This window comes from Terrapene carolina, unplaced genomic scaffold, assembly GCF_002925995.2.
Source record: "Terrapene carolina triunguis isolate 2854851 unplaced genomic scaffold, T_m_triunguis-2.0 Scaffold374, whole genome shotgun sequence".
NCBI classification, from domain to species: Eukaryota; Metazoa; Chordata; order Testudines; family Emydidae; genus Terrapene; species Terrapene triunguis.
This window is the reverse complement of record NW_020664725.1, coordinates 2,969,283-2,994,762: the sequence shown is the minus strand read 5'-3', so window position 1 is coordinate 2,994,762 and position 25,480 is coordinate 2,969,283. Positions and strand designations below refer to the sequence as shown.

The 25,480-nt window shown below is 45.6% G+C and overlaps 1 protein-coding gene across 1 annotated transcript; it reads left to right on the top strand.

Moving 5' to 3' along the window:
* The first annotated feature begins 9 nt into the window (after positions 1-9).
* Positions 10-25,480, top strand: STT3A (STT3 oligosaccharyltransferase complex catalytic subunit A). The gene is made up of 19 exons (XM_026657900.2): positions 10-54; positions 3,894-3,976; positions 4,451-4,576; positions 4,939-4,999; positions 6,089-6,210; positions 7,331-7,476; positions 8,934-9,024; positions 10,283-10,389; positions 12,839-13,003; positions 14,143-14,323; positions 15,096-15,251; positions 16,468-16,559; positions 17,463-17,618; positions 17,952-18,140; positions 20,648-20,764; positions 21,004-21,106; positions 22,588-22,776; positions 23,533-23,648; positions 25,210-25,480. The coding sequence occupies exons 3-19, from the start codon at positions 4,489-4,491 to the stop codon at positions 25,246-25,248; spliced, it is 2,118 nt and encodes a 705-aa protein (XP_026513685.1). The 5' UTR covers positions 10-54; positions 3,894-3,976; positions 4,451-4,488; the 3' UTR covers positions 25,249-25,480.

Sequence of the window (25,480 nt, the reverse complement as noted above, 5' to 3'; positions counted from 1 at the left end):
GGGTGCGCGGAGCAGATGGATGGCTGAGGGAGCGGGGCGGAGAGCAGCGCCCAGGTGAGGGGGTGAGGGCCCGGGCCGGCCTGCGGGGCGTCCGCGTGTGCAGCGTCGGGTCCCCGAGCGAGTGCCCGCGTTGTCGGGCTGCGGGGCGGGGGGTGGCCCGGGGGGGACAGCGGGGCGGGGGGAGGCGAGGGGGACCGGGGCTGGGGCTTGTTCTCACTCCCTCCATCTGGCATCTCCCCTTCGCTGTTGCGTCCTGGTTCCCCCCATCGTCCCGACCTCCGCCGCCCCCTTGTGAGAGTCCCCCCGCCAGGCTGCCCCTGCGGCTTGGGGGAGCTCCCCGCACACACCCGCCCAGCTCCCGCCTTCAGATCCCCCCGTTAACGCCCTCCTTGGCCGCCAGGCCTCGACACCGGTGGGTGCTCCGGGACCGCTGCCCGCCGGGCTGACCAGCGTTGGTGCCTTGTTGGTCCGCCTGGACCTGCCGCTTGTCTCACGCTCTGAGTGTCAGGCCAGGGGCTCTTTGGGGCAGGGCCGGGCTCTTGTTTCGGTTTGTACAGCGCCTAGCACGAGGGGCTCCCAGTCCATGGCTGGGGGCTCCTCAGCACTCCTGCAACACTATAATGAATAACGGGCGGTGAGGGTGCATGCGGCAGTGGCTGTGTAGGAATTGCTGAGGGATAGTAGCCAAGTGGAACAGCTGAGTATGGGTGTAGCTCTGAACACGCCGTGGCCTGTGGCCACGTATCTTTTGTGGCAGCGAGTTCCATAGGCTAGGGCAGTGGTTCTCAAACTTTTTTTTTTTTTCCGCAGACCACTTGAAAATTGCTGAGGGTCTTGGCGGACCACTTAATGATCTTTCCAAATGTTGTTTGTACTGTTAGCTAACTATTGTAAACTATAGGTGCCTGGACCCTGGAGAAGATGCACATGTAACGTGAGGTGGTGGCCTTGGGGGGCATACGGGGTAGGTGGGAGGGGGCTTAAAAAAATCTTAATCATTAATTTTGTTTGTTCTACAAATAAAAGCACACCACTCATATTTTAATATCAGTAGTCTTACCTTTCTGATGCAATGGATGTGCTCTCTCTCCCCCGCTGCAGCAGCCCCTGAGCTGGGGCTGGGAAGGAGGGCCGTCTCTCCCTGGCTGCCGCAGCCCTGGAGCTGGGCAAAGTCGCTTCTTTTTCTCTGGCCGCTGTAGCCCTGCACATCCCAAATTCCCCCCACCCCCTCTTCTCAACCCACTGCCCCCTCCCATCTACCCCTTATGCCCCCCAAGGCCACCACCTCACGTTACAGGTGCATCTTCTCCAGGGTCCAGGCACCTAATTAGTGGAGCCACGCCTATGCGGCTCCACTAATTAGATGGATGGCCTTCAGTCTCTTGTGTGCGGCTGCCCAGGCACGCATCTTAGAGGGAACTATCCGCAGACCACCTGAATGGAGCTTGTGGTCCATGGACCACAGTTTGAGAACCTCTGGTCTAAGGTCAGCTCTCCTGAAATTTCTGTCTCCTGCACTAAGGAGCCTTCCCCTGCAGTTTGATAGTTGCATAGCCCCAGTGACAGGTAGCTGTTGTGAGAGGTCATGCTCAAGGTGGGGGTACCAAGGGCCAGTCCCAGGGAGGGCTATTGGGCTAGAGACTTTGAACTGGACTGTTCAGTGGTGAGACGTGCAGAGCGTGGAGACCTCCGATGAGTGACTTATGATGCTAAGCTGATGGGCTGCTGTATTTTGTACCAGCTGGAGCTTTTTCAGAGCAATATGGATTGCAATAATTTCCTCCATATGAGTTGCAATAATCAAACCCCAGAGGCCATGAATGACATTTATTATATTGATCAGCACGAGGAGCTCTGTATCTGATAGAAGTGCAATCACCTGGCCAGTCATAGATGGAAGTGGGCACTTTTTTTACATCATGATCATTTGGGTATCCAGTGCCATGGAGGAGTTTAAAACGGACCCCGAGGTTACTGACTGGCCTGCCCTCACTAGTAGGGGGAGTTGTAGAGGAGCCAAATTCCTTGAAGGACTTTCCCTTGTCCTACAAGCATCACCTTCATCTTGCCTGAGTTCAGCTTTAGGGAGATCCAGATGCTGATTTTGACTGGACATTGAGAGAGCTGGGAGATAGTGCTGCGTACATTTAACATAAAGAAGATGCAAAGCTGGGCATCATCTGTGTTCTACTGGCACTTCTACAGAGCTAACACAGGTAGCTCTCCCAAAGGCATCATAGAGCTGTTGAATAATATGGGGCAGAAGATTGAGTCTTTGGGGATTGCAGGAGAGGGAACAGTTGCCTGTAATGACTCTGTTCAGTCTGAGAGGAAGGAGGGGATGTGATGTCTTGGTGGTATCAGTTCCACAGTTGTTCCATGACCCTGAGCCCTACCCTTTTGCTTATTCCTCTTACTGAGGGCAGTTACTGTACAGGAATTGCAGGTTGCCCCATCCTGATGACAAAATCATGGCTGGACAATGTTCCCTAGAGCCAACTTTGTCAGTTAGTAGAGTGACCTGTGAGGCAGGCAGACTGTCTGGATTCCAGATGGTGACACACACAGTAAATCTGTCGGCAGCAACTCCAGCACCATATCCTTTGATACCCTGAAGTTCCTGGGGCTGCTGCCAAGCTTGGAGCTGGATTATCTGTTATCTAGAAAGTCTCCAGAGCCAGTGCCAGATTCTCTTGCCGTAACACTCCATGGGCATTTGCATTCTGTTACCTTTGAGTAGAATAACAATGGTCTTTCTGTGTCCCCTGAAATTGGGAAACTATTAAAAATGTAGGTTTCAGAAAATGGGCCATTTTCATTACCACTACAAACAGTTCTTTTTCTCCCCTGCTGATAATAGCTCACCTTAACTGATCACTCTCCTTATAGCGTGTATGGTAACACCCACTGTTTCATGTTCTCTCTCTCTGTGTGTGTGTGTGTGTGTGTGTGTGTGTGTATATATGTATGTATATAAAAATATCTTCCTACTGTATTTTCCATTGCATACATCTGATGAAGTGGGCTGTAGCCCACGAAAGCTTATGCTCAAATAAATTTGGTCTCTAAGGTGCCACAGGTACTCCTGTTCTTTTTATTAAAAATGTAGCATCAGTGATTCGGTCTTGGATAATATTTTTGGGCAAGTTTGTAACTTTTCTGATAGGTAAAGTAGATGTTTCTGCATCTATCTTTATTTTATTTGACAAATCCTAGGAAATTGTGTTTCTGCATGTATCTTTATTTTATTTGACAAATCCTAGGATTGTCAAGTTTGGTCTCCCCTGGCTTAATTTAAAGGCTCATTGGGTGTCTCAGACATATGGACATGGAGCTTTCTTTGTCTTTGAAGTGTTAGAGAATCTAAATCAATAACAAACAGAACTTATTTCCCAACTGTATTTGTTAAAGAGGTGTCAACAAAATCAGAGTCTTATGTATTCTGAATGAAAATCCCTTCTCTTTTTAATCAGGTTTCACTTCCCTCTTGTCTGATATCAGTCCTATTGGTTTTGTGTTTATGGAGTCTCTGGGCTTGTCAGGATTAGAAAAGTTTCACTGGTTCAACCAGATTGATTTTAAATTGATTCAAACTGGTGCAATTTTACTACCCTATCCTGGTCCACAGGAGAAAAGTCCTGAATTTCTAGTGTAAACAAATCATGGGGGGGCGGAGATTCTGTCAGGCTTTTTTCATGTATCAAATGGGAGTAAAAAAGGGCACAAACTCTGTGTGCTGTTTTGTTTGGGATTTCTTTGGCCTTTGCAGGTCACATTAAAAGATGAAGGGAGGGTTTTAGGCCAGGGAATGCTTTCGAAGTATTACTTTTTGAAGTATTACTTATTGCTAATTGCTTATATAAGTTTACATTTACATGGCACTTTACACACAGAGAAACAGACACATCCTCTGCCCCAAAGAACTTGCAGTCTAAGGCAAGACAAACACAAGACAAGACTGAGGACAACTGATCAGGTGAGGGGGTTATTGGTGAGGAGGGATTGCTTGAAGAGCTGCATTTTAAAGATGAACTTGAGGGGGGAAAAGGATATCTGGCAGGTGAGGGCAGGGAGAGTGTCCCAGCCCTAGGGGAGTATAGTAGAAGGCATGAAGCTGAAAGTGAAAGGAAGTGAGGAATGGCGAGGTAAGGGGAGAGGGACTGATCAGAGATTTAAGCAGGGCTGAGATTAGTGAGAAATTTGAATCAGATTCCATAAGAGACAGAAAGCCAGTGAAAGTATCCAGAGGGGGTGACATGGTCAGAATGACATGTGGGGAGACTGCCTTTTGGGGCAGAAATGGAGAGCTTTGAGGCATGGGAATATTGAGCTGTTAATTCCTTATTTAGAGAGCTTCTGAATAAGCATTGTAACAGGAATCCGAAATGCTGCTCTTGGGCTGTGGGCTGCCTTGCTCTTGGTTCATCCCTTCTGACCTGTTCCCTTTCAGGTGTTCAAGCGTCGTCCATCACAGCCTTTGATGTGAAAATGACCAAGTTAGGGTTTCTCCGCCTGTCCTATGAAAAACAGGACACGCTGCTCAAGCTTCTCATCCTGTCGATGGCAGCTGTGCTATGTAAGTCTGAGCCTAGATAATTTAATTATGAACATCCTCAAAAGGCAACTTCCAGAATGTTTCTAGTTCAGCTCCATGTTCTGCATTTCTTAGGGTAGCAGAACTCAGCTACTTTTAAAATAGCTTTAAAAAAACCTTTCCATTATTTTTAAAACATTGAAAATAACATCTCCCCACCCCAACTCCCTAAAGGGGTCAGTTTGAGCCAGTCCTGGATATCCGGCCAAATGCACCTTCTCTGATGACGCCACCGCTTTTCACGGGTTTTAAGCTTTCATCTAACAAAGACATTGAGCTAAATCAAGTTTCCCTTGCTGTGTGAATGCTGTTCATTGATTCTCCCTTCTGCCTGTGTATTGCAGCTTTCTCCACTAGACTCTTCTCTGTGTTAAGATTTGAAAGTGTCATCCATGAATTTGACCCGTAAGTATCCTCTTTGTGTCTTGTGGGCTCCAGTCAGTCTTTTTCCTTGTGAGAATGCAGAGATGGTGCTGTGTTTGTCAGGGTCACGTTACCCTTCTGCAGGGTCATGCATGAGGGTGCTGAGCAAATTGCTCTGCACTAAAGATGGGGGATTGAAAAGGTACCCTTCATCACAGGCCTTTAGATTCCCCTCCCCAAAAAGCTGGCACTCCCCCTGTTGCCAATGATTCTTGCTGGAGAGTGGAGCTGGCTTAGATGGAGTTAACTTGAACAGGTTCCCTGGTAGCTTTGGTATCAGTATGTTGCTGCCAGTGCGTGCCCTCTGGACCTGGTAGGGATGAATGCAGGACTCCCCCCAAAAGTAAAAGTACAATAAAGTATGCTTAGGTAGCAAAGCTCTGAGTGCCCCTTGCAGGTTTGAGCTCATATTGGTTAATCTACTGGAATTTGTGGTCACCTTTGAAACTAGTAGAAGTACCCAAGATACCCAGGGAGTCGGGTAGGGCACCTTCACTACAGAGGTGCAGGGTGGTTTAGCGAAGCTGGAATAAAGTATTGAACAGTTTTGTGACATGCTTGCTGGGAGGATGGGGGATCGGATTGGCTCTGCAAGCAGTCTCTTCTGGCCCTGCTTTTACTGAGGCTGTCTCAGTAAAAATATAATGCAACTATCTTGCAAAATGTTAGACAGCCCAGATATGCAGAGATCTGAGCTGCATTCTTTCTCTCTTCAGAAAATATATTGCCAACTGTTGTAGCTTTGTATTCGGTATCTTTAGTCATGAATATCTACATCTGGAGAGAGGTGCAGCTGATCACATCGATACCTGCTAAAACTCAGAATGCATAGTAAAGAAATGGCCAGAGCTCCTTGTATCTAATACTCTGTGCTTTTGCACATGAATCGCCTAAGGATTTTATTTCAAGACTGTATACTGCTGAGCACTTGGGCTGGCACTCGCATGTCGTAAGTGGTGGCACTTCCTCATGCATTGATTAGTTAAAGGCTGAGATTGGAACCTGAGGAGCAGTAAACAGCATTTCCCATGTCCACGCTGCAGACACACTCAACATCTCATGATATTGCAGGTATTTTAACTACCGCACGACCCGCTTCCTGGCAGAGGAGGGCTTCTATAAATTCCACAACTGGTTCGACGACAGAGCCTGGTATCCCTTGGGGAGGATCATTGGTGGAACCATTTACCCAGGTAAAGCCAGGGTGTTTCTTTGTCACTAAACCCCGCTTTAAGGTACAAGAAGTTCAGATGGTGCAGATTCCAAGCCCTTATCTTGGTTCAAGAGACTTATCCCTTAATCTTGTCTCTCCTGTTCCCTAGCTCAGAGATTTTTGTGGCAGGGCAATCAAACTTGATTTTTCTCTCTCATTTTACATCAGTGTCATGAAACATTAGACTTGTTCTTACTGGTTGCGTAGCTGAAATGGTACCTAAGAAGTAATTTTGGATAAACAAATTGACTAGTAATATGGTAGCCCACTGGGCTAGCATCTGATTATGGTAGTTCAGATAGTCCTTGCTGAGACTTAGGGATTCTTCATCTAAGATAATGTGATTGGAGGTGCACATGCCTGTGTCTTTCCTTTTCCCCCCCCACCCTCCTCTCTTGGTTTGGATTTTGGACAGTAGTTGGCTGGCGTGAATTATACTGTTGATTGTACTTGCACTGTGGTACCTGATTAATACAGAGGTGGAATTCTCTGATCTCACACATGATCTGGGCCTTCACAATTCTAATACAGCCCTGAGATAAGACTCCACTTAAATGTAGTCCAGTTTTGTCCTGCATGGTTGCACATTGCTGCAGGTTCTCCAAAGGTAGAACATAGTTCAAAGCTGCTGTCTGGTTTACTCAAGGCCAGCTGGGGGAGGAAGTCTGCACTTCATCCCATGTTCAGAGCCCAGTTAAGACAGGTGCCAGATGTCTTTTAAAGGGTCTGGAGTATTTTGATGGCTGTTCCAAGAGGATGCTGGTCAGATTTAAAGGATCAGAGGCACTGGCCAGACATCCCCTGTTTTATATCCTCTCCCCACCAAACCCCTAATTTTAGGAAGGTTTGGAGGTCACTGAGACCTTCAGATAATACAGTGTTAAGGGCAATATAAGTACCTAGATGTTCATAACGTACGTAAGGAATTAGTTTAAATGTTTTAATTTTGATAGTGTCCCTCTAAGCTCTCTTTACAGCAACTAAATTATCCCGTATCTTAAAACAGCATCTCAGTTGCCTTCTGTGCTAAATGAAGTATAGCTCATGTATTGCTGGTGAATCAATGACCCCTTGCTAACAAGATTGTCTCTGTCACTCAGGTTTGATGATCACATCAGCAGCGATTTACCATGTTCTGCACTTCTTCCACATTACCATTGACATCCGAAATGTTTGTGTATTCCTGGCTCCCCTCTTCTCTTCCTTCACCACCATAGTAACTTATCACCTCACCAAAGAACTCAAGGTAAAGAGTAGATCTGTGCATAGCTGCTGAGTTTTGTAGCTTTCAGTAGGGGGCATGAGATTTGCTGTCTGGTGTACCTGTACGACAGAGCAGAAGCACTGAGAATTGCGGTGAGAGCTGAGATTATGGTCCTTAATACTTCTGTTACTTTGTTGTGTATTGATTATTTGCTGTTTGAGAGCCAGATTCATCAGGTGGTTCAGTTTATTCATCTGGCCATGAAAATCCCCCAAACTATTTGTGAGGCCTGTATATTCTTGACTGGGCTTTTTATTGACTCCTACCCAATGGGATCTTTTCCAGGCTCTATTTCATTTTGCACTGACCTCTGAGTGCTTGGCCCTGACTGGCTTTGATAGGGAGGCCAGCGGCATAGCAACCATGCTGGGGTCTTATAGACTAGGAAGAAATAGCAGCTCTCCCATTCTGTCGTGTTTAGGGCCTGTGTCTCACACATTGCTCTGAGTGCTACAAATCCCACTGTGCCTGGGGATTTGTAAACAGCAATAGTTGGCCTAGGTTTCCAGCTTGAGTCCTGTTTCCTTGCTCCTTGTTATGTTAAATATGGTAGGGAGAATGGGAGTAGGAGGGGTTGGGGCTTAAATATATTGCCTCAGCTTGACCCAAAGGCAGCTCCCTGAGTTGAGTCAGGATCTCTACTTGTTTGAGGCATCTGGGCCACAGTTTATTTTGTGCCCTTTAAAATTCTCTGCTGCCTGGAGATGCCTTTTGAATGACCTGCAAGACCTCCAAAGCCACCGCCCTGTCACGTTCACCTGCACGAGCAATGCAGTTCAGTCCCAAGAGCCTGGTTTTTATTTTCCCACCATATCTGCTTTGCACAGTGATAGTGCAAAGTCATTCATGTTTGCTTACTTCTGCCCACTGGCTTTTAAAAAGGTGTTTGAGCTGGAGAGGGTGACCTTGGCATTGCAGCTTGGGCTACTGCCCGTTTCTTCCACTTCCCAAACATCCTTCCTCATTCAGTCTCATATGTTCCTGTTCCCCTTGCCAGCCAGCCCAACTGGGAGTTTCAACCTTGCTGTCAGCATTTTGTAGCCATAATGAAGGTTTCAGGATCCTGTTTAGATACAGCTCTGTGAGTTCTTTCTGCCAGGGTGGTACATGCAGTAATCAGGTTTGACTCTCTGGTCTGTGTTTCAGTCTCTGTACTGATCCCCCTCTAGCAGACAAGACCCCCTCTAATGGGCCCCAAAGGGGATCCTCCTCCAGCTCTCCTCAGCTGAAGGCAGGCTCTGACACAGGTCTTAGAGGGAGAGGGGTATGGCGAATCTTCTCTAGGGCCCCTGGGGCTGGGAGAAGTGATTATTTTACCAAGTCACTAAACAGGAACTCTGCCTTGGATTAGTTTGCTTTTGCCAGCCATGCTTGTTTGTAAATCTCTCTTTAAAGACTGAAGTTGAATCTCTTTCCCTCTGACCATATGTGGTTCCCAGGATGCAGGGGCAGGTCTCCTAGCCGCTGCCATGATTGCCGTGGTGCCTGGTTACATCTCTCGTTCTGTGGCTGGCTCCTATGACAACGAAGGTGAGATCAGTGGGACTCCAAAATGGGGTTCTGTAGAGACAGAAGGTAACCCCTAAAGAACCACTATGTGCTGAAAACTGACTGTAAAAATAGCATAGTGGGATTCTTCCTGTATTCGCTCCCGGAGACACACAACCGGGTCATTCCTAATCAATAATGAACCACCAGACAAAATCTTCACTGCATTGAGATGTGGCTTTTCTCCTGCCCATCCAGCATGTTTTGCCTGTCCGGTCGAGGCAGCTGACCTCTCAGGAGAGAAAGCATCTTTTCTCTTTTGTACAGAAATGAGCATGCTAATCATACTCTAATAGGAGTATCATCCGTTTCAAGTCACCAAGTGATTCTACCAGCTCCATAAACTCTACTACTCTTGCCGTGTTTTTTCTGCCTCTTACCTCACTGCCAGTAACAACAATTCTGCAACTGAGATGGAGACAAGTTTGCTCTTGTTTACCTAAAACAGAATAGAATCCAGCTTGCTCTTCGGCAGCTGTATTCGTACTGCTGGGGCTACCAAGAATCATCTTGTCAGTAAAGTTAGCAGATGTGACTTGGAGATGCACCAGAAGCAAATGTGTAGAGTCAGAAGGGACCATTTTTACCTTTTTTAAACCTTAAACAGCGCTTTAAATTGTAATTTAATTTACATTTAAATTCACATATGGGGTAGATGTTTCTTCCAGGGACCCAAGGCAACATAGACAATGACATGTTAAGTTGTCTGTGTAGCAGACAGTCATTTTGTAGGCCTCTACTCTTTGGGATAAGGATTTCTGGCGTTCCCTCTGTGAAAGGTGCACACAGCTTGTAATATATTGAAATCTAGGTAGGCGCTGCCACTGCATATGTGGTTCCCAAACCAGTGGGGGTTGTCAGGAGCTGGACTGCGTGTGCTGTGCCCTGGTCCCATTGCTGAGCTTTGAGGGAAGGACATTTTGACATGGGGCAGTAACTTTCATAGGAGATCCCATTGCCAGTGATGCAATGGCTATTACTACTGCGAGGAAATTTTGTCTCCTTGGACAACATGGTAGACCTAGGGTCAGGTTTACCAAGGTTTTTAGGTGCCTAAAGATGCAGATGTTGTCTAGTGAGATTTACAAAAGCGCCTAAGCAAGTTGGGCACCTAATCCCCGTTGAATTAAAGGGCTTGTCCTTTTTGCCACGGTGAGGTTGTCCTGGGCCCTTCAGGGCAGATGTTTGTTTTTGTGTCCATAGTCTTTCCAGGCTGATTTCTGTACATTATTTTGCTCAGGTATTGCAATATTCTGTATGTTGCTAACTTACTACATGTGGATCAAAGCAGTGAAGACTGGCTCCATCTACTGGGCAGCCATGTGTGCCCTTGCCTACTTCTACATGGTAAGTGTCTGTTTCTGTTCATAATGTTGAGGAATCTCCAATAATCCAGTGACCACTTCAGATGTGGGAGTTGACCAGAAGTAACCAAAATACAGCCCGGCTGTCAAATGTGCCCTGCAGCTGTCTTTGGCCTGGGCTACACTAGCGGGGTGGTTTGAACTAAGATACGCAACACAGCTACGCTATTCACGTAGCTGAAGTCGGAGTATCTTAGTTCGACTTACCTGGCCGTCCTCACGGCGGCGAGTCGACTGCCGCGGCTCCCCCGTCGACTCCGCTTACTCCTCCTGCCGAGGTGGAGTACGGGCGTCGATTCGCGGATCGATTTATCGCGTCCAGACGACACGCGATAAACCGATTCCCCGATACATCGAACACTATCCGGTGGGTAGTATAGACGTACCCTTTGTCTCTGTTTCAGCATGCAGTCTTCCATCCTGTGTTCCTTGGTGATTCCTATATGCAGGATGTATCCTCCCTGCGGCGCGCCTGGGTATTGAAGTTGAGGATGGCTGCATTTTGTATCATTTTATGCCAGTTACATGTGTCTGCCTAGTTCCTACCAGATTGCTAATGGGGCCAATGGTTGGGAGCCCTTGAATTGACTCCCGGCTGATTGAGCTTTATTATCCATTGAATCTTTTTATTATAGGGGGTGCTGTTGCAGAGTCCAGGTGTCAAAGGCCTTGTCCTCACTAGGAGAAAAGGTGTATTTTTAACACATTAGCTGATCAAAGTAAAGCCTAGGGTTTCCATTGACAGACTGACATGTTAAAACTACAACTTGCCTTGCCTACACTAGGATTTTAACCTGTGTTGGCCTTCACCTCTTTTCCTAGTGTAGAGACAGTCAAAGCAAATAGTAAGCAGAGCTGCCTAGCATGCTGTCTGGTGTCCCAGGACTCCAGAGCAGCCCAGCAGAGAGACTCTGTTAGCAACTCCAGTGTAAAGAGAATTTATCTGAGGCGTAAAAAACTAGAATTTGATTTCAAAGCCAGTAGGACATATTTCCCCCCTCCCGTGGAACAGTCATCCTGATCTGTTGAAAAGAAGTGAGGGGCAAAGCTTTCACTCCTCCTGTTTCCTGTGTAGTGGGTTTCATTTTGTCCAGTAATCTAAGCCTGCCTGGATGCTGTCATTAAGACCCAGTGGTCGCTGTATATTCTCAGATGCTATCTTCTGTCGCTTTTTCTTTATTTGGCTTTTTTGAATGGAGCAAGTAGGGTCAATGCTCCATTCAGCTTTTATGAATACTGTATCAGATTAACTGCTAATGATTCTCAGTGTTACATGCCATGTTGTTTGTGCATAGTGGTAGCATTGGAGAGTCTGGGTAAGCGTCACCCAAGACTATATTCATAATACAGCAGATAATGCATGATCTGAGATGAGCCATCCTGAAATTCTTCCATGTGGCTACAAAAATAATTAGATTTCTCCTTCTTTGGGTGCATTTTCCTGTCAGGTCAGTGCTGGAGAGCTCATTTAAACTAGCAGAGAAAAGGCAGATGTTTAAAGAGGAGTCACTTGTTTAAAAGGAAAGATGTTTGGAATTGGGGCAGCACCATGACCTTTACATGTTCTCTTCCCTCTAGTGGGATGTGCTAAATGTACAAACAGTAACATTTGCCCAAACCTGCTGAGAGAAACCGTGAACTAAGTGTTAGAAAAGCCAAAGAGGGACATTAACTCTGCATTGTTTGAAGCCATCACAAGAAGGCTGCTATATATGGACAATGTTCATTCTGAAGCACGTTTTGAATTGGTAACTGTTTGAAAACCACTGGAGTGTGATCAAGAGTCTCACGTGTGTAGTATTGGCTATTATGAGAAATTCCAGTTTTCACTTGGGTTTTGATGGGAATTTGTTTCCTTTTAAAGGGAATTTTGAAAGTATTAGTTTGCTTAAGAATCAGACCTCTCCTGAGTGAAAATGGTCCTGTTTTTGAGCAAAAGCCCATGATACTTTGTGGGTATGTTGTAAGATTGGACCAGTTATCCTATGTGGCCTACGTGGCACATGAGGGTAGCTGCAGTCTGTCTTACACAAACTATGAGCATACCACGCGTTTCTGTGAAGTTGGCAAGCATGGTCCTGTGTTGGATAGAGTTTGAATGCCCTGTAGTGAAAGATGCACAGCTCAGCTTAGATTGTCTTCCTTAATATATTTTACTTAAATATTGATGGTATTTGATCTGCAGCATGTTTGTTGCTTCCCTGAGTGCACAGTCTTTCGTCCACTCTGCAGTTACTTTTCCCAGTCGCATTAGCCATGATTTGTATAAAAGGGAGAATGGCTTTTCCGCATTGTAGTACTCTGGGCCCAGTTGTCTCCCTGTCAAAAGGAGTAAGGGAATGGGAGATGGCCTGTAGAATATTAACCTCTTTTCCATCCCCACAGTGCAACTGGTTCTGAGCATAGAATTGTTCTTTTCTCTTCTTACCCAGGTCTCCTCGTGGGGTGGCTACGTGTTTCTGATTAACCTGATCCCCCTGCATGTCCTTGTGCTGATGCTGACAGGACGCTTCTCCCACAGGATCTATGTAGCCTACTGCACAGTGTACTGCTTAGGAACCATCTTGTCTATGCAGATTTCCTTTGTTGGCTTCCAGGTAAGGGAATCAAATGAAACAATGAGATGGAGTATGGTCTAGTGGTTAGAGCAGGGGAACTACAGGTTGATGTTTGAGTTCTGTTCCTGGCTCTGCCACTAACTTACTTTGTAGCCTTAGGGGAGATGCTTCACCTTTCTGTCCCTCAGTTCATCTGTAACAGAGAGATAAGACTGAATTTCCTCCCAGAAGTGTGCAGGGCTTTATGAACTTTGGTAAAGCTCTTTGCACTGTTCCTCAGAGGGCTGCAGGCTGTTATCAGTGCTAGCAAATATCCTGACCTGCTGTATTCTGGATATTTTAAATTATTATAAAATCCGTTATTATAAAATAGCTATAAGTTTCAAATCACTTGGGTTTGCCTGTTCTTAAAACCACTTGGTCTTCACGGACTTGCTCAATACCATTGTGATTAAGGTCATTGTTTCTTATTATGGGTTATACTAGTCCTAGTGCTAATTATGGAAGGTCGGGTTGTCCAGTGGGGGATGGATTCTACTTCCAGCTCTGCCATACTGACTTTCTGGGGCCTTGGGCAAGTCACTTAACCTCGCTGTGCCCCCGTTTCCAGCTCTGTGAAATGGGGAGAATGCTGCTTTACAGCTTTTGTAAAATGTTACATGTTAACAACTTAGCCCTGCGCACGGTTGTAAGGCTGGGTGACTTCTACAGCAGTGGGCTGGTACTAGATTATTCACTGCATCTTTGTTGTTGCCTTTTATTAAAATACCCCTATTTTCTCATAAATGAATGAGCCAGCTGAAACCGGCTCTAGCTTCAGTTACATGGTCTTTCTGGGCTCCTGCTTAAATACTCAGGAGACTTTATCTGAGCCACTGCCATATGCTAAATGTTATGGTATCAGTTCGGGTCAGCATTTTTGTTTTAACAAGTGCTTGGGGAGAGAATATATGGAAAAAGGGATTGGTATGATCAGGGCTCTCATTGTGGCTCTTGGATTTAATTTTCCTTGTGGCTTCCTAAGAGCTTTAATTTGTGTAAGAAAGTGACTTCTCCTGGCACCCTCTGCAGCGAGGGGAAGGCTTCATGTGACTCAGTGAGAACGTTGCTGGAGAGCACGTTGAAATGTCTCTGTTGTCGTTCTCCTCCGCATCTGATCCCATTCTTTCTCCTCACAGCCTGTCCTGTCATCTGAGCACATGGCTGCCTTGGGGGTCTTTGGCCTGTGTCAGATCCATGCCTTTGTGGATTACCTGCGCAGCAAGCTGAACCCCCAGCAATTTGAAATTCTCTTCAGAAGCGTGATCTCCCTGGTTGGATTTGTTCTTCTCACGATAGGAGCTGTGCTGATGCTGACAGGTAGATTGAGATATGTGACAAAAGCTGTGCTGGTGGTGGTGACGGAACACATGAATTTTCTGCTTCACTTCCCTGGTATTGCTTTGAAAAGTGGCCTAATGGTTAATTTCAATTCATTCCTTTAATGAAACAGGAAAGAACTCTTATCTTGGCTGAGAAATTGTACTAGCTTTTGTACCAAATTCTGCATGCGAAGTGTAGCTCTACTCTGAAATGTAGAAATAGCTCCTTTTTCCTCAAACCTGATCCCCTGTGTGTATGTTCAGAGTCATAATCTTCTTACGTTATTCACTAAAAGCATGTTTTTAGTATTTTTGTTAGCCCAGCAGAGCTTGCACAACTCCGGGAGCTGGAGCTGGGCTATATTCTGGTTCACGCATCATCAATAGAACAGTTGACTAATCTCCAGCGATAGACTCTGTATGGTTGGTGATAGAAGTGTCAGAAAGGACTCTGATCCCACACTGAGTTTGCTGAGCTTGACTTGGAATCTGAACAGATTTGATCTGGAGTCAAGGAGAGACTATTAAAAACGGCACGGTGGACCTTCATGCTGAGTGTGCCTTTCAGAGGAGAGCTGCACTTCACAGCTATTTTAAAACCTAGTAATTCTGAGGAGTAATACATTCAATATATTAATAGTGTTGCATGTGATCAATATTTGTGAGATAAAATTACAGTTCTACATATTCGTCCTCTGTAGAAGTACTTTTTGGTGTAAACGGACTCGTGACTCCAGTACATAAATGTGGATTTCTCTCCTCTCTGCCAGGGAAAATCTCGCCTTGGACTGGCCGTTTCTACTCTCTACTGGATCCTTCCTATGCAAAGAATAACATTCCCATCATTGCTTCAGTCTCTGAGCACCAGCCCACCACTTGGTCCTCCTATTACTTTGACTTGCAGCTTCTTGTTTTCATGTTCCCAGGTGAGTTCAGTGCATTTATTTATGGAATATGCTCAAACCAATCATCTTCAGATGAAGAAAAAAATTGCTGCAGAAATTCTAATGACAGGACCCTGCCCACACCAATTGGGCAAAAGCCCTAGAATGGAGAAGTTTTATACCAAAAGCTAAAAACCTTGTCCTACAGAAGATCAGTAGGTGCATTGCAATGTACACCTGGTTAGGACTATATTTTTAGGGCCATTTAAAAGCTTCAGCTAGTGCACCATGGAGCTGCCCCCGACTTAGCATTGTCAGCCATGTGGTTCATAGTACATCCTCTGAAACCTGCGCTTTTACTTCTGGAAACATTTCAGAGTGTTGACCTTATGGCCTGGCCTATGTGGCTTGGGTCCCAACTGCCAAGAAAGAGCATTGTTTAGCAGACAGAACACGGGAATGGGAGTTAGGACTTCTGGGTTCTGTTGCCATCTCTGCTACTGTGTGATCCTGAGCAAGTCATTCCATTCTCTGTAAAATGGGATGATAATGCTTAACTGGCTTGTTAAATACTTTGAGATCTATGGATGGAAAGCTATAGACACAATAGGCTCTGGGTATTATTACCACTGGAGAGACAGCCTATCCCCACCATGAACTGTTGTCACTGCTGAGGTTACCCCAGGGGCCTTTGCCCTCAGTCTTTAGACTTGAGCATTTGGGGTTAATTGGTGCTAATATTTTGAATTACACCCAGATATGAATAAGAAGCCAGTGCAGTCTGCAGAGCATTGGTTAGTGAGGGTACTACAGCCTAGTATCCTTCATACACAAAACCCCACTAAATCAGCGGAAGCATTCATTACTGTGCCAATAAAATGTCCTGCTCATTGTGTCTTAATGCTGTAGCACACCACATGCTCATGGGTCTCCTTGTTATGCACAGTAAGCCCAGCATTTGCTCAGTCTTCTAACCCTCATCCCCATGCTGACTAATTCATCACAAGACAGCCTTACAATACCTGACCAGCACTGCCCCATCCCTGGTGTTAATGCATTGTAGCCTTGCATTCCCCTTGGACAGCCTAATGCTGCATGTAGCTGATTTTATTGTTGGCATCAGGTGATGCATTCTAAAATCAGGTGATTCATAACATTCTCCTTTGGTCCTGCACTTGTTTAATACAATGTATTTTAACTCTTGGCCTGGAAGGAAATTGCCAAGCTGGCTACTGACCTGTCTCTCCCTCTCTTACAGTTGGTCTGTATTACTGTTTCAGTAATCTGTCGGACGCCCGCATTTTTATCATCATGTACGGCGTGACCAGCATGTATTTCTCTGCAGTCATGGTGAGAGCTGCCGCGTGCTGAGGATTGAATGTGCGAAGTCACGGGATTGACCATCCTGGGGATGGAAAAATGGGTAGAAAGAGGAAATGGGTAAAGTGGAGAACTAGGATGGCTCCTAGTCAGTCTGCTACTGACTCACTAGTGGCCTTAGAGTAATTTCTCCTCCCTGTGTCTGAACTTTCTCAATTGTCAAATGGGGCTAATGTTACTTACCCATAGAGTTGGCTGAAACAGTCATGACATTTTTCTGTTTTTCAATCACACATGGTTGTGAGGTTTTGTGAGGGAATGCAGCCTTGCGAGATTTTGGAAGTGGCAATGAACTATCATTAGTCTCTCTATTACCATCGCTGTGGGTGAGTAGGTTTTTGGGAGGGATTAGTGAATGTTCTTTCTAGTTTTACACAGCTGAGTTGTAAAGCCCATCGAGCTCCCCTGGTGGTAGGCTCTGGGTTTCATTATTAAAGCAGAGTGGCTGATTGTGAGCCTAGTAGTTTAGGATTTTGCTGTAGCACATTGTGCCCCAGGTGAGAGTTGACCTCTGTGCATGGAAGCATCCATTAATTCTTGGTTACAGTACAACACTATTAGAGGTTCTAGAAGTGATGTTAAATTAAGATCCCTCCTGCACATGGCTGGTGGCCATCACAGAGAAATTCAAAGCCCCCATGGCACTAGACGCCATGGTAACACCGGTGTGTTCACCATAATGACTGCCCACCAGAAAACAGTCTTATGTCCCAGGCTGGGACGGTTATTGCGAAGTACAGAATGGCTCTTTGCCTGTACAGTCATTGCATCGGTGGGGAGGAGTTATACGCACCTACAGTCTGTATTTCATTTCTGTGCTCACTGTGCATTTTGCTAGGAGCTCATCGTTTTGTGTCCTGCTGTCTTCAACAGGTGCGTCTCATGCTGGTTCTGGCCCCAGTTATGTGCATTCTGTCCGGCATTGGGGTTTCTCAGGTGCTCTCCACTTACATGAAGAACCTGGATATCAGCCGACCAGACAAGAAAACCAAAAAGCAACAGGACTCTACCTACCCTATTAAAAACGAAGTGGGTTTTCATGCATGATTATAATCCAGGCTTCAAGGGGAAGCCATGTGGGGAGTGATTTGGGGGAAGTGCCCCAAACCTCTATGGGGGAATGTAATTGAAGGAGGTGGGGGAAGGAGATTATGGGGGGAGTGACATGGGGATGGTCTCTAGCCCTCCTCTTGAGTAGCGCAGAGAGGATCAGTGGGAGAGTCTCTTGTCTAAGCATAGACCAGTCAGCGCTTGTGATCCCTGCACTTGGATTGAGCACAGCTCTGTGATATGAGGTTGAGTTCTCTTTCAAAATGCGTGAACCTTCTGACGTGCTTTTGATACTGTCTGTTGCTTCCCTAGGTTGCCAGTGGCATGATCCTGGTCATGGCTTTCTTCTTGATCACCTACACTTTTCATTCGACTTGGGTAACCAGTGAGGCCTACTCCTCCCCCTCCATAGTGCTATCTGCTCGTGGGGGGGATGGCAGTAGGATCATCTTTGATGACTTCAGAGAGGCGTATTACTGGCTGCGTCACAATACGCCAGAGGTAAATTGCCGCAGGGGCTCTGCACAAACAAAGTGATCTTAGGGCTTGGTTTCAGGTGGAGCAGGGAGACTTGAATCCTGACATCTTACAGGGCTATTGCCCCTTCTGTCACTGGGGAGACAATGGCAACAATTTGGGCTAAAATGCCAGAATATTTGGCTAACTTAGATTCATTCCTAGTAAGGCTCAAAGAGGAGGCACTGATCAGGTTTATTATTTAAATGTGCTAAATCAAAACTGCAAACAGAATTAAATCTGTTTCTGATGAGTAGGGTTTTATGTTTATTTTCTCTACTGCTATACCTGTCCACGGTGCACAACCACAGTCTGGACTCCTGGGTTCTAATTCCCCATGGCATGTGACGATGGGAGGTGACTTATCCAATATGTGCCTCAACTATTCCATCCATAAAATGGAGATAATAGTTGCATAGCTCCCTTCTAGGAGAGTGAAGAGGCCTAACTAATTAATTATTGTTTGTAAAGGGCTCTGATAGCCTGGTATGAAAGGCACTACATGAGTGAATATTATTACACTGAGGGTAAGCATGGGGTTACATTTTTAACCCATCCCTAGGTCCCAAGCTTCCTGGCAGGGGCCACAAGGCCCTATTTGCAAGATACTAATAATCAGCACGATGGCATCACACACTAATGGAAAACTGTGGGAATGTAAGTTAGCTACTTTTCGAGTGTATCTGTACAGGAAGGACCCTGATGGAATGCCTTTCATCACTTGCAGAATGACTTGCCTTTACGCTGTTAATTTCTTGGGGAAGTGAAGGTTCTTTGCCATACTGTCTGTTGCACATCAGCTGGTTTGTTTTCTGTAGAGTTGCCTGTGGCGCACGGATCTACTGTTCATGAGCGCTGGGCTGCTGGCCTAAACTTGTGGGAAGCAAACAGCTTTGACACATTTGTTTTGTTTGTAGGAGGTTATGAAAGTGTAGGTCAGTTGTTGCTCTAACTAACGTTACCATTATGTCCCTTTGGACTGGCACTGGGGAGTACAGCTCACCTCTGCAGAGGGATTGCCTATGAGCGTGAACCTCCAAGTTCCAAACTCCTCGGGAATGGAAGTTGTTCATAACTCTGAAAAGTTTGTAACTCTGAACAAAACGTTATGGTTGTTCTTTCAAAAGTTTACAACAGAGCATTGACTTAATACAGCTTTGAAACTTTACTGTGCAGAAGAAAAATGCTGCTTTTAACCATCTTAATGTAAATGAAACAAGCACAGAAACCGTTTCCTTACGTTGTCAAATCTTCTTTTTTTTAACTTTCCCTTTATATTTTTAGTAGTTTGTTTAACACTGTACTATATTTGCTTCCCCCCCCACCCCCTCTCTACTGTTTCCTGATTGCATATTTTTGGTTCCACCTGGGGTGTGTGGTTGACCGGTCAGTTCATAATTCTGGTGTTCTTATCTCTGAGATTCTACTGTGTGTCTCTGTCTTGGCCTCCTGAGACCCAATGTGTCATTTTAAATTTAAAACTGTCCAGTGCAGTGGGTAGTTCTGTCACACATAACATAGGTTCAGAAATTACCTCAGTCCCTGGGTCTCTGGAGCAATTGGTTGTATTGCAAGACTATTTGTCTCCAGAAGGTAACATGTTAGTGACTCACTCTACAACTAATGCATGGAGCAGTTCCTGTATTGGACCTATCTAGTCATGCAAATCAACCGTTTTAGATGGTTACAGCATAAGGCAGTTTGATCCTGCCTATGTAGTCTAGAACAAACTGCATCACAACTCCACATTCTAGTGTTATAGTCTGGGTCTTTGCACAGCTGTAACACACTCTAACGTGGTTGTAATACACCTTGGTTCAGTCTGTGAGCAAGAATGCTGTCCACTGACATGGTCAGTTTGGCTGTGTAGATATGCCTTTGGCCGCAGATTTCAGACTCAAAGGAAGAGACAAAATGGCAAGGTGGGGGTTCCTCTGGATACATCCTTAGCTAGAGGTGATCTGTATGTTGAAATTGTTGAGGGGAATATTGGCAGGCACAGCATCTTTGAGCCCCTTCTCCATTTTAACCAAGCCTTGCTCGGCAGCTTTCAATGAATTCCCTGTTGCAGACTTGCCCTCTGTGTATTTTGTAGCTGGGAAATGAGATAGCAGGCGGTTCTTTTCCAGATGTCTTTATTTGCAGAGGTGGCCCAGTTTGCTGCAGAGCTCAGCTGTTTGAGCAAGCTTTTAACCCCTTTCCCCCCCCCCCCTTGTCTCTGAACGTTTGGTATACGTGGCTCTGTGGCTGCCCAACTTTTTTCCATCACAAACTAGTTCAACTTCAGTGAACTCTGTAGTGCCCTATAATGTTTATTCCTAAGCGACCCTAGAGCCAAAGGACTCTGGGAACCTGACACAAATGTTTAAGCTTGTCAGGGCAGATCACTCAGGCCTGCGACTGAAGTGTGTTGTAGTGGGAATAGGACCGCGCCCTTTCTGAATGTTGGTTGAAAGCAGGTGACTAATTGGTTCTTTTGTATTTGAATGCAGGATGCTAAAGTCATGTCCTGGTGGGACTATGGGTATCAGATAACAGCCATGGCAAATCGGACGATTCTTGTAGACAATAACACCTGGAATAACACACACATCTCCCGCGTTGGTCAGGTAGGTGCAGTGACTCCTTGAACGCAGGACCTCTCAGTGTACCAGAAAAACCTTCCATGGATGAAGATTAATTCTTCTTGGGTCCTGCACTGAAGGTGCAGGTTCTAGCTCTCATTTGAGTGACCCATGCTCTTATTTAATGATGGAGATGATTCCATGATGCAGCTTGTACTCGCATGTGATGGGGTTACTGTGGATTTCATGGCTATTGCTTGACTCTGGCTTTGTTTTTCTCCCAGGCAATGGCATCCACCGAAGAGAAGGCCTATGAGATTATGAGGGAGCTGGATGTCAGTTATGTGCTGGTAATATTTGGAGGCCTCACTGGATATTCCTCAGATGGTAACATATGTCACTCTAAAACCCTTTTCTTACAGCTCTGCAGTGCAAACTCCTGCATGCTAACTCATCCCTCTAGACCAATTGCCCACACTCCCTTCTTGCATGAATAACCCTTATTTCTGTGCTGTGATGCTCCCATCGCCTGCCTGCACAATGCACAGTAGCAGCTGCTGCACCGTGTGACCACTGAAGAGCTGGCTGGAGCTACTGCAATGCTGAGTATACTCTGCACAAGGAACAGGGGAAGGACAGACCTCTGACCCCTGGTTACTCTTAAATTGGAAGGGGTGGTTGTTGTTTTAATCTAATGTAAATTAATCCCAACACACAGACTAGAATGGACAGGCAGGCTGGAGGTTCTGCTGGGCTTCTGGGAGGGATAATCAGTGTAGGGATGAGCAGGTGCGTGGCAAGGCCAGAATGCTGGTGAAAGCCTGGATTTGTTTGTACAATACTGTGTGATCAAAGGGTGTCTAGAGGGCTTGCTAATCGAATTGAATGGTATCTTCTGAGCCTTCGGGCTGCCTATTAGAGAAACACAAAACCAATTCTCTGCCAGGAACAAGAACAATCCTGCAATTCAATTGTAAGTACCCTCTGGAACTTACAATAGTGCATTATGCAGCAATTTCACAAAGAATTTACGTTACTGTGAGACTTATTATAGAGGGGGAGGGATAGCTCAGTGGTTTGAGCATTGGCCTGCTAAACCCAGGGTTGTGAGTTCAATCCTTGAGGGGGCCACTTAGGGATCTGGGGCAAAATCAGTACTTGGTCCTGCTAGTGAAGGAAGGGGGCTGGACTTGATGATCTTTCGGGGTTCCTTACAGCTCTGTGAGATAGGTATATCTCCATGTATTATAGGTAGTGTTTAAGTGCCTCATGATCACTGATGTGGTGTGCATGTTTGAGGGAAGGATGCAGTTTGGGTAGCAGGTGGAGCATGTGTGCTGTGTTCCTGGGCAAAGTCACTTACTCTCTCTGTCGTCATTTCCCTATCAGTAAACTGGAGATAATTCCATACCTCCTGGTGGGTATTGAGGTCTAATGAGTTCATGTTTACACTTGAGAAGAACTTAGATGGCACCTTTTACCTATTTGCTCACTAAGGCCCTAGCCTGTATGATTAGGGGAGCTTACAGAGTTCAAAGCAGCTTTATCTACCTTCAGCTTTCTTCACTCAGATCAACTTATACAGTTTCAGCCTGAAGTGAGGCTCTCCAGGAGGTCCAGCTGCTACTGACATTTCTGAATGTAGGGATTGAGGGCACCTGCCTTTCAGCTTTGTGCCTCCAGATGGGCAGTTGTCTCAATAACCACGTGCCCTGTGTGTGGTCCTTCACATGGGTCACCTAACTGCTTGAGGCCTGAAGTCTGAAAGGTGACCCTGCTGAGTGCCATGCTTAGCTGCTTTGACTGCTTGTTTGAAGTACGTGTGATGCGTAAAATACTTTGATCTCTCTCTCTCCTACCTCCTTTAGATATAAACAAGTTTCTGTGGATGGTGCGAATTGGTGGAAGCACAGACACCGGGAAGCACATAAAGGAGCACGATTACTACACGCCGACAGGAGAGTTCCGTGTGGATAGGGAAGGTTCCCCTGTGTTGCTCAACTGCCTTATGTATAAGATGTGCTACTACCGCTTCGGGCAGGTCTACACAGAAGCCAGTATGTAGTAATGGTCCTTATGTTGGTATTGCAGAAGAGCATCAGGAATACTGTCTAGGTGTTAGAGCAGGGAACATGGGTACCCAGACACTGAGGTTCTGTTCCCAACTCTGACGCTAACTTGCTGTGTGAACTTGAGCAAGTCCTTCCTTTTTCTGTCTCTTCTCTGTAAATGGAGAGGCTGTTGCCCTACCTCTTGGGGGTGAGGAAAGAGGGCTTCTATTGGCAGGGCTGTCATTCCAGCACCGCACACCAGTGCAAAGTTCTATTTTGGAATATAAAATGCATTGCCAGGCTCTAGGCTTTCTTTGAAGGCATTGGCAGCTCCAAGCCTGCTGTGCTGATGTTGGCACATGACTGCCTTTCATGAGAACATCTTGATACCTGACACCAAAAAGTTAAGGATGCATTTGGAAAGGAATGCAAAAAATAACACCTACCTTGTTTCCCTGCTCTGGCTTGCCCCGAGGAGGCTTGTACTGCAGCCCTTTAGAACATAAAGAGATGAAAATCCGACTTTAAATAGGGGGCACAGACTGTTGGAACTCACAGTATGCTGTACATTCAGAGTGGAGTCATCTGGGAAAAGAGAAGAGCCCGGCCAGCTCCATGTTTTGAATGCATTGTCTGCCCACTGGGTTTTGAGAGGCCTTGGGAAAGGATTTTCATTTGGGTTGGAAGGACCTGTATTTTTATTTCTGCCAGAAATGTGGACTCTGAAGCCGTTGGTCATTTTTCCCCATCCCTTCTTTCTAGAGCGCCCCCCAGGTTATGACAGAGTGAGAAACGCTGAGATTGGAAACAAAGACTTTGAACTCGATGTGCTGGAGGAGGCATATACCACAGAGCACTGGCTAGTCCGAATATACAAAGTAAGCAGGCAGCGGGTGCTGTGGTCCCTCTACAGGGGAGCAGGGGAAAACTGGGAACAGTCTGGGTATCTGGGGTTTGCCTGTGCTGGGATATGACCCTGTCTGACAGCCTTTTTGGAAGAGAGACTTTGGGAATTTTTTTTCTTTTAAACAAAGGATGGAGTCCAGCTTTCTAGACAAGTTTAGGCTACTCATATGAGCTACAAGTCCTGGGAAGCTGCCAGGAATGCCGTAAGAATTGGACTGCTAAATTTAGAAAGGAGTTAAGCTTTAAACTTTCCTTCGGGGCTCTTTGTTTCTTTAGTTGGCACTTTCTATATTGTTACACAGGAAATGCCCCATTTTGATTAGGATTCTTGAACATTCCTTGCATGCCCAAACGAGTGTCAGAGAGGATGTATTTTGTCAGCTGTGCTGCAGCGGAATTGAGAGGGGTAGGCCACCAGATGGCCGTGAAGGTGAAGCTGCATAGACTAGATCACAGGTCTTATTTCTGCTATACTAAAGTAAACAATGAATGCAGAGAGTGGCACAGGTCTTTAGTTCCCCTGTACTGGTGCCATTTGTTTGGTCTTTATATGTGATCACATCATACCTTCCCTGAAACAGCAAATACCGTTTTTACCCTTTCCATTAAAATATTTAAAGGCAGCATGGCTCACAAGTAGAAGTGGGTTTTATTCCCACTTCTGCCACAGATTTGCTCTATGACCTTGGACAAGTCTGTTCACCTCTGTGCATCCACTTCTTTGTCTGTAAAATGGGGTTGATGATGATAGTAAGTCCATCAATGGCTATTAGCCAAGATGGTCAGGAATGCAGCCCCATGCTCCGGGTGTCCCTAAACCTCCAGCTAAGAGGAAATGGGACTGGACAACAGGGGATGGGATCACTCTGAAGCATTTGGCATCGGCCACTGGCAGAAGACTGGATACTGGGCTAGATGGACCATTGGTCTGATCTAGAGGGGTCTTTCTTAGGTTCTTAGCTTAGTTACCAAGAGCTGTCAAAATCCACATATGGCTCCTATCACCATGGTACCTAGGCACTATAGAAGTACAAAGTGGTATTCTGTTAAACTGTGTTTGAAAGTGGATTATATCTGGATAGTAATATGCAGACAACAGTCTAAAGAATTTGGGCTGACCGTTTTATTAAACTTTAAACACTGAAATTTAAAATTATCCTGTGGCTACTTCAGCTAGGAATTGGAACCAATGGAGCATGTGTGTGGAATATAACGTTACAGACAAGTGAAATGATCCTAGAAGCAGTTGCTTCTCCCCTCACTTAGTTGGATAGCTTCTGAAAGGTAGGGAAACAGTATAAGTGAAATGACTTGCCCTTTTGGTGTTTAGAAGTGCATGAGCTACGGACTGCAAACTACTTATGAACAGGAGTAAAAAGAATGTAACTTTGAATGTTAAGTTGCCAATACAAAGTGGACAAATCAGTACTAATTTATCATTTCCCCTAAACATGGGCTGGGATCAATACAGTATAGTAGTTCTCTGTGTTAGTGGAACTATAGAAAGCTGCAAAGATTATTTGTGTCTTGTAGGTAAAGGACTTGGATAATCGTGGATTGTCAAGAACATAAATTTGCCTTCAGCTTTAACGCAAACTGCACTGACCGAGCCTTTGCCTGTGAAGCAGAATTTTTTTTATACAGTTTGTAAGTGCAGAAAGGAGTTGGATTTAACTGCCCGTGAAGTCCCGTCCTCATGCGTTCAGTCTGTATTCGATGGAATGATTTTTTATAAATATGAACCGGTTACCAAATCAGAAATAATGGCTTTACGGTGGGTTGATTAAAGGGAGAATGAAAAAAA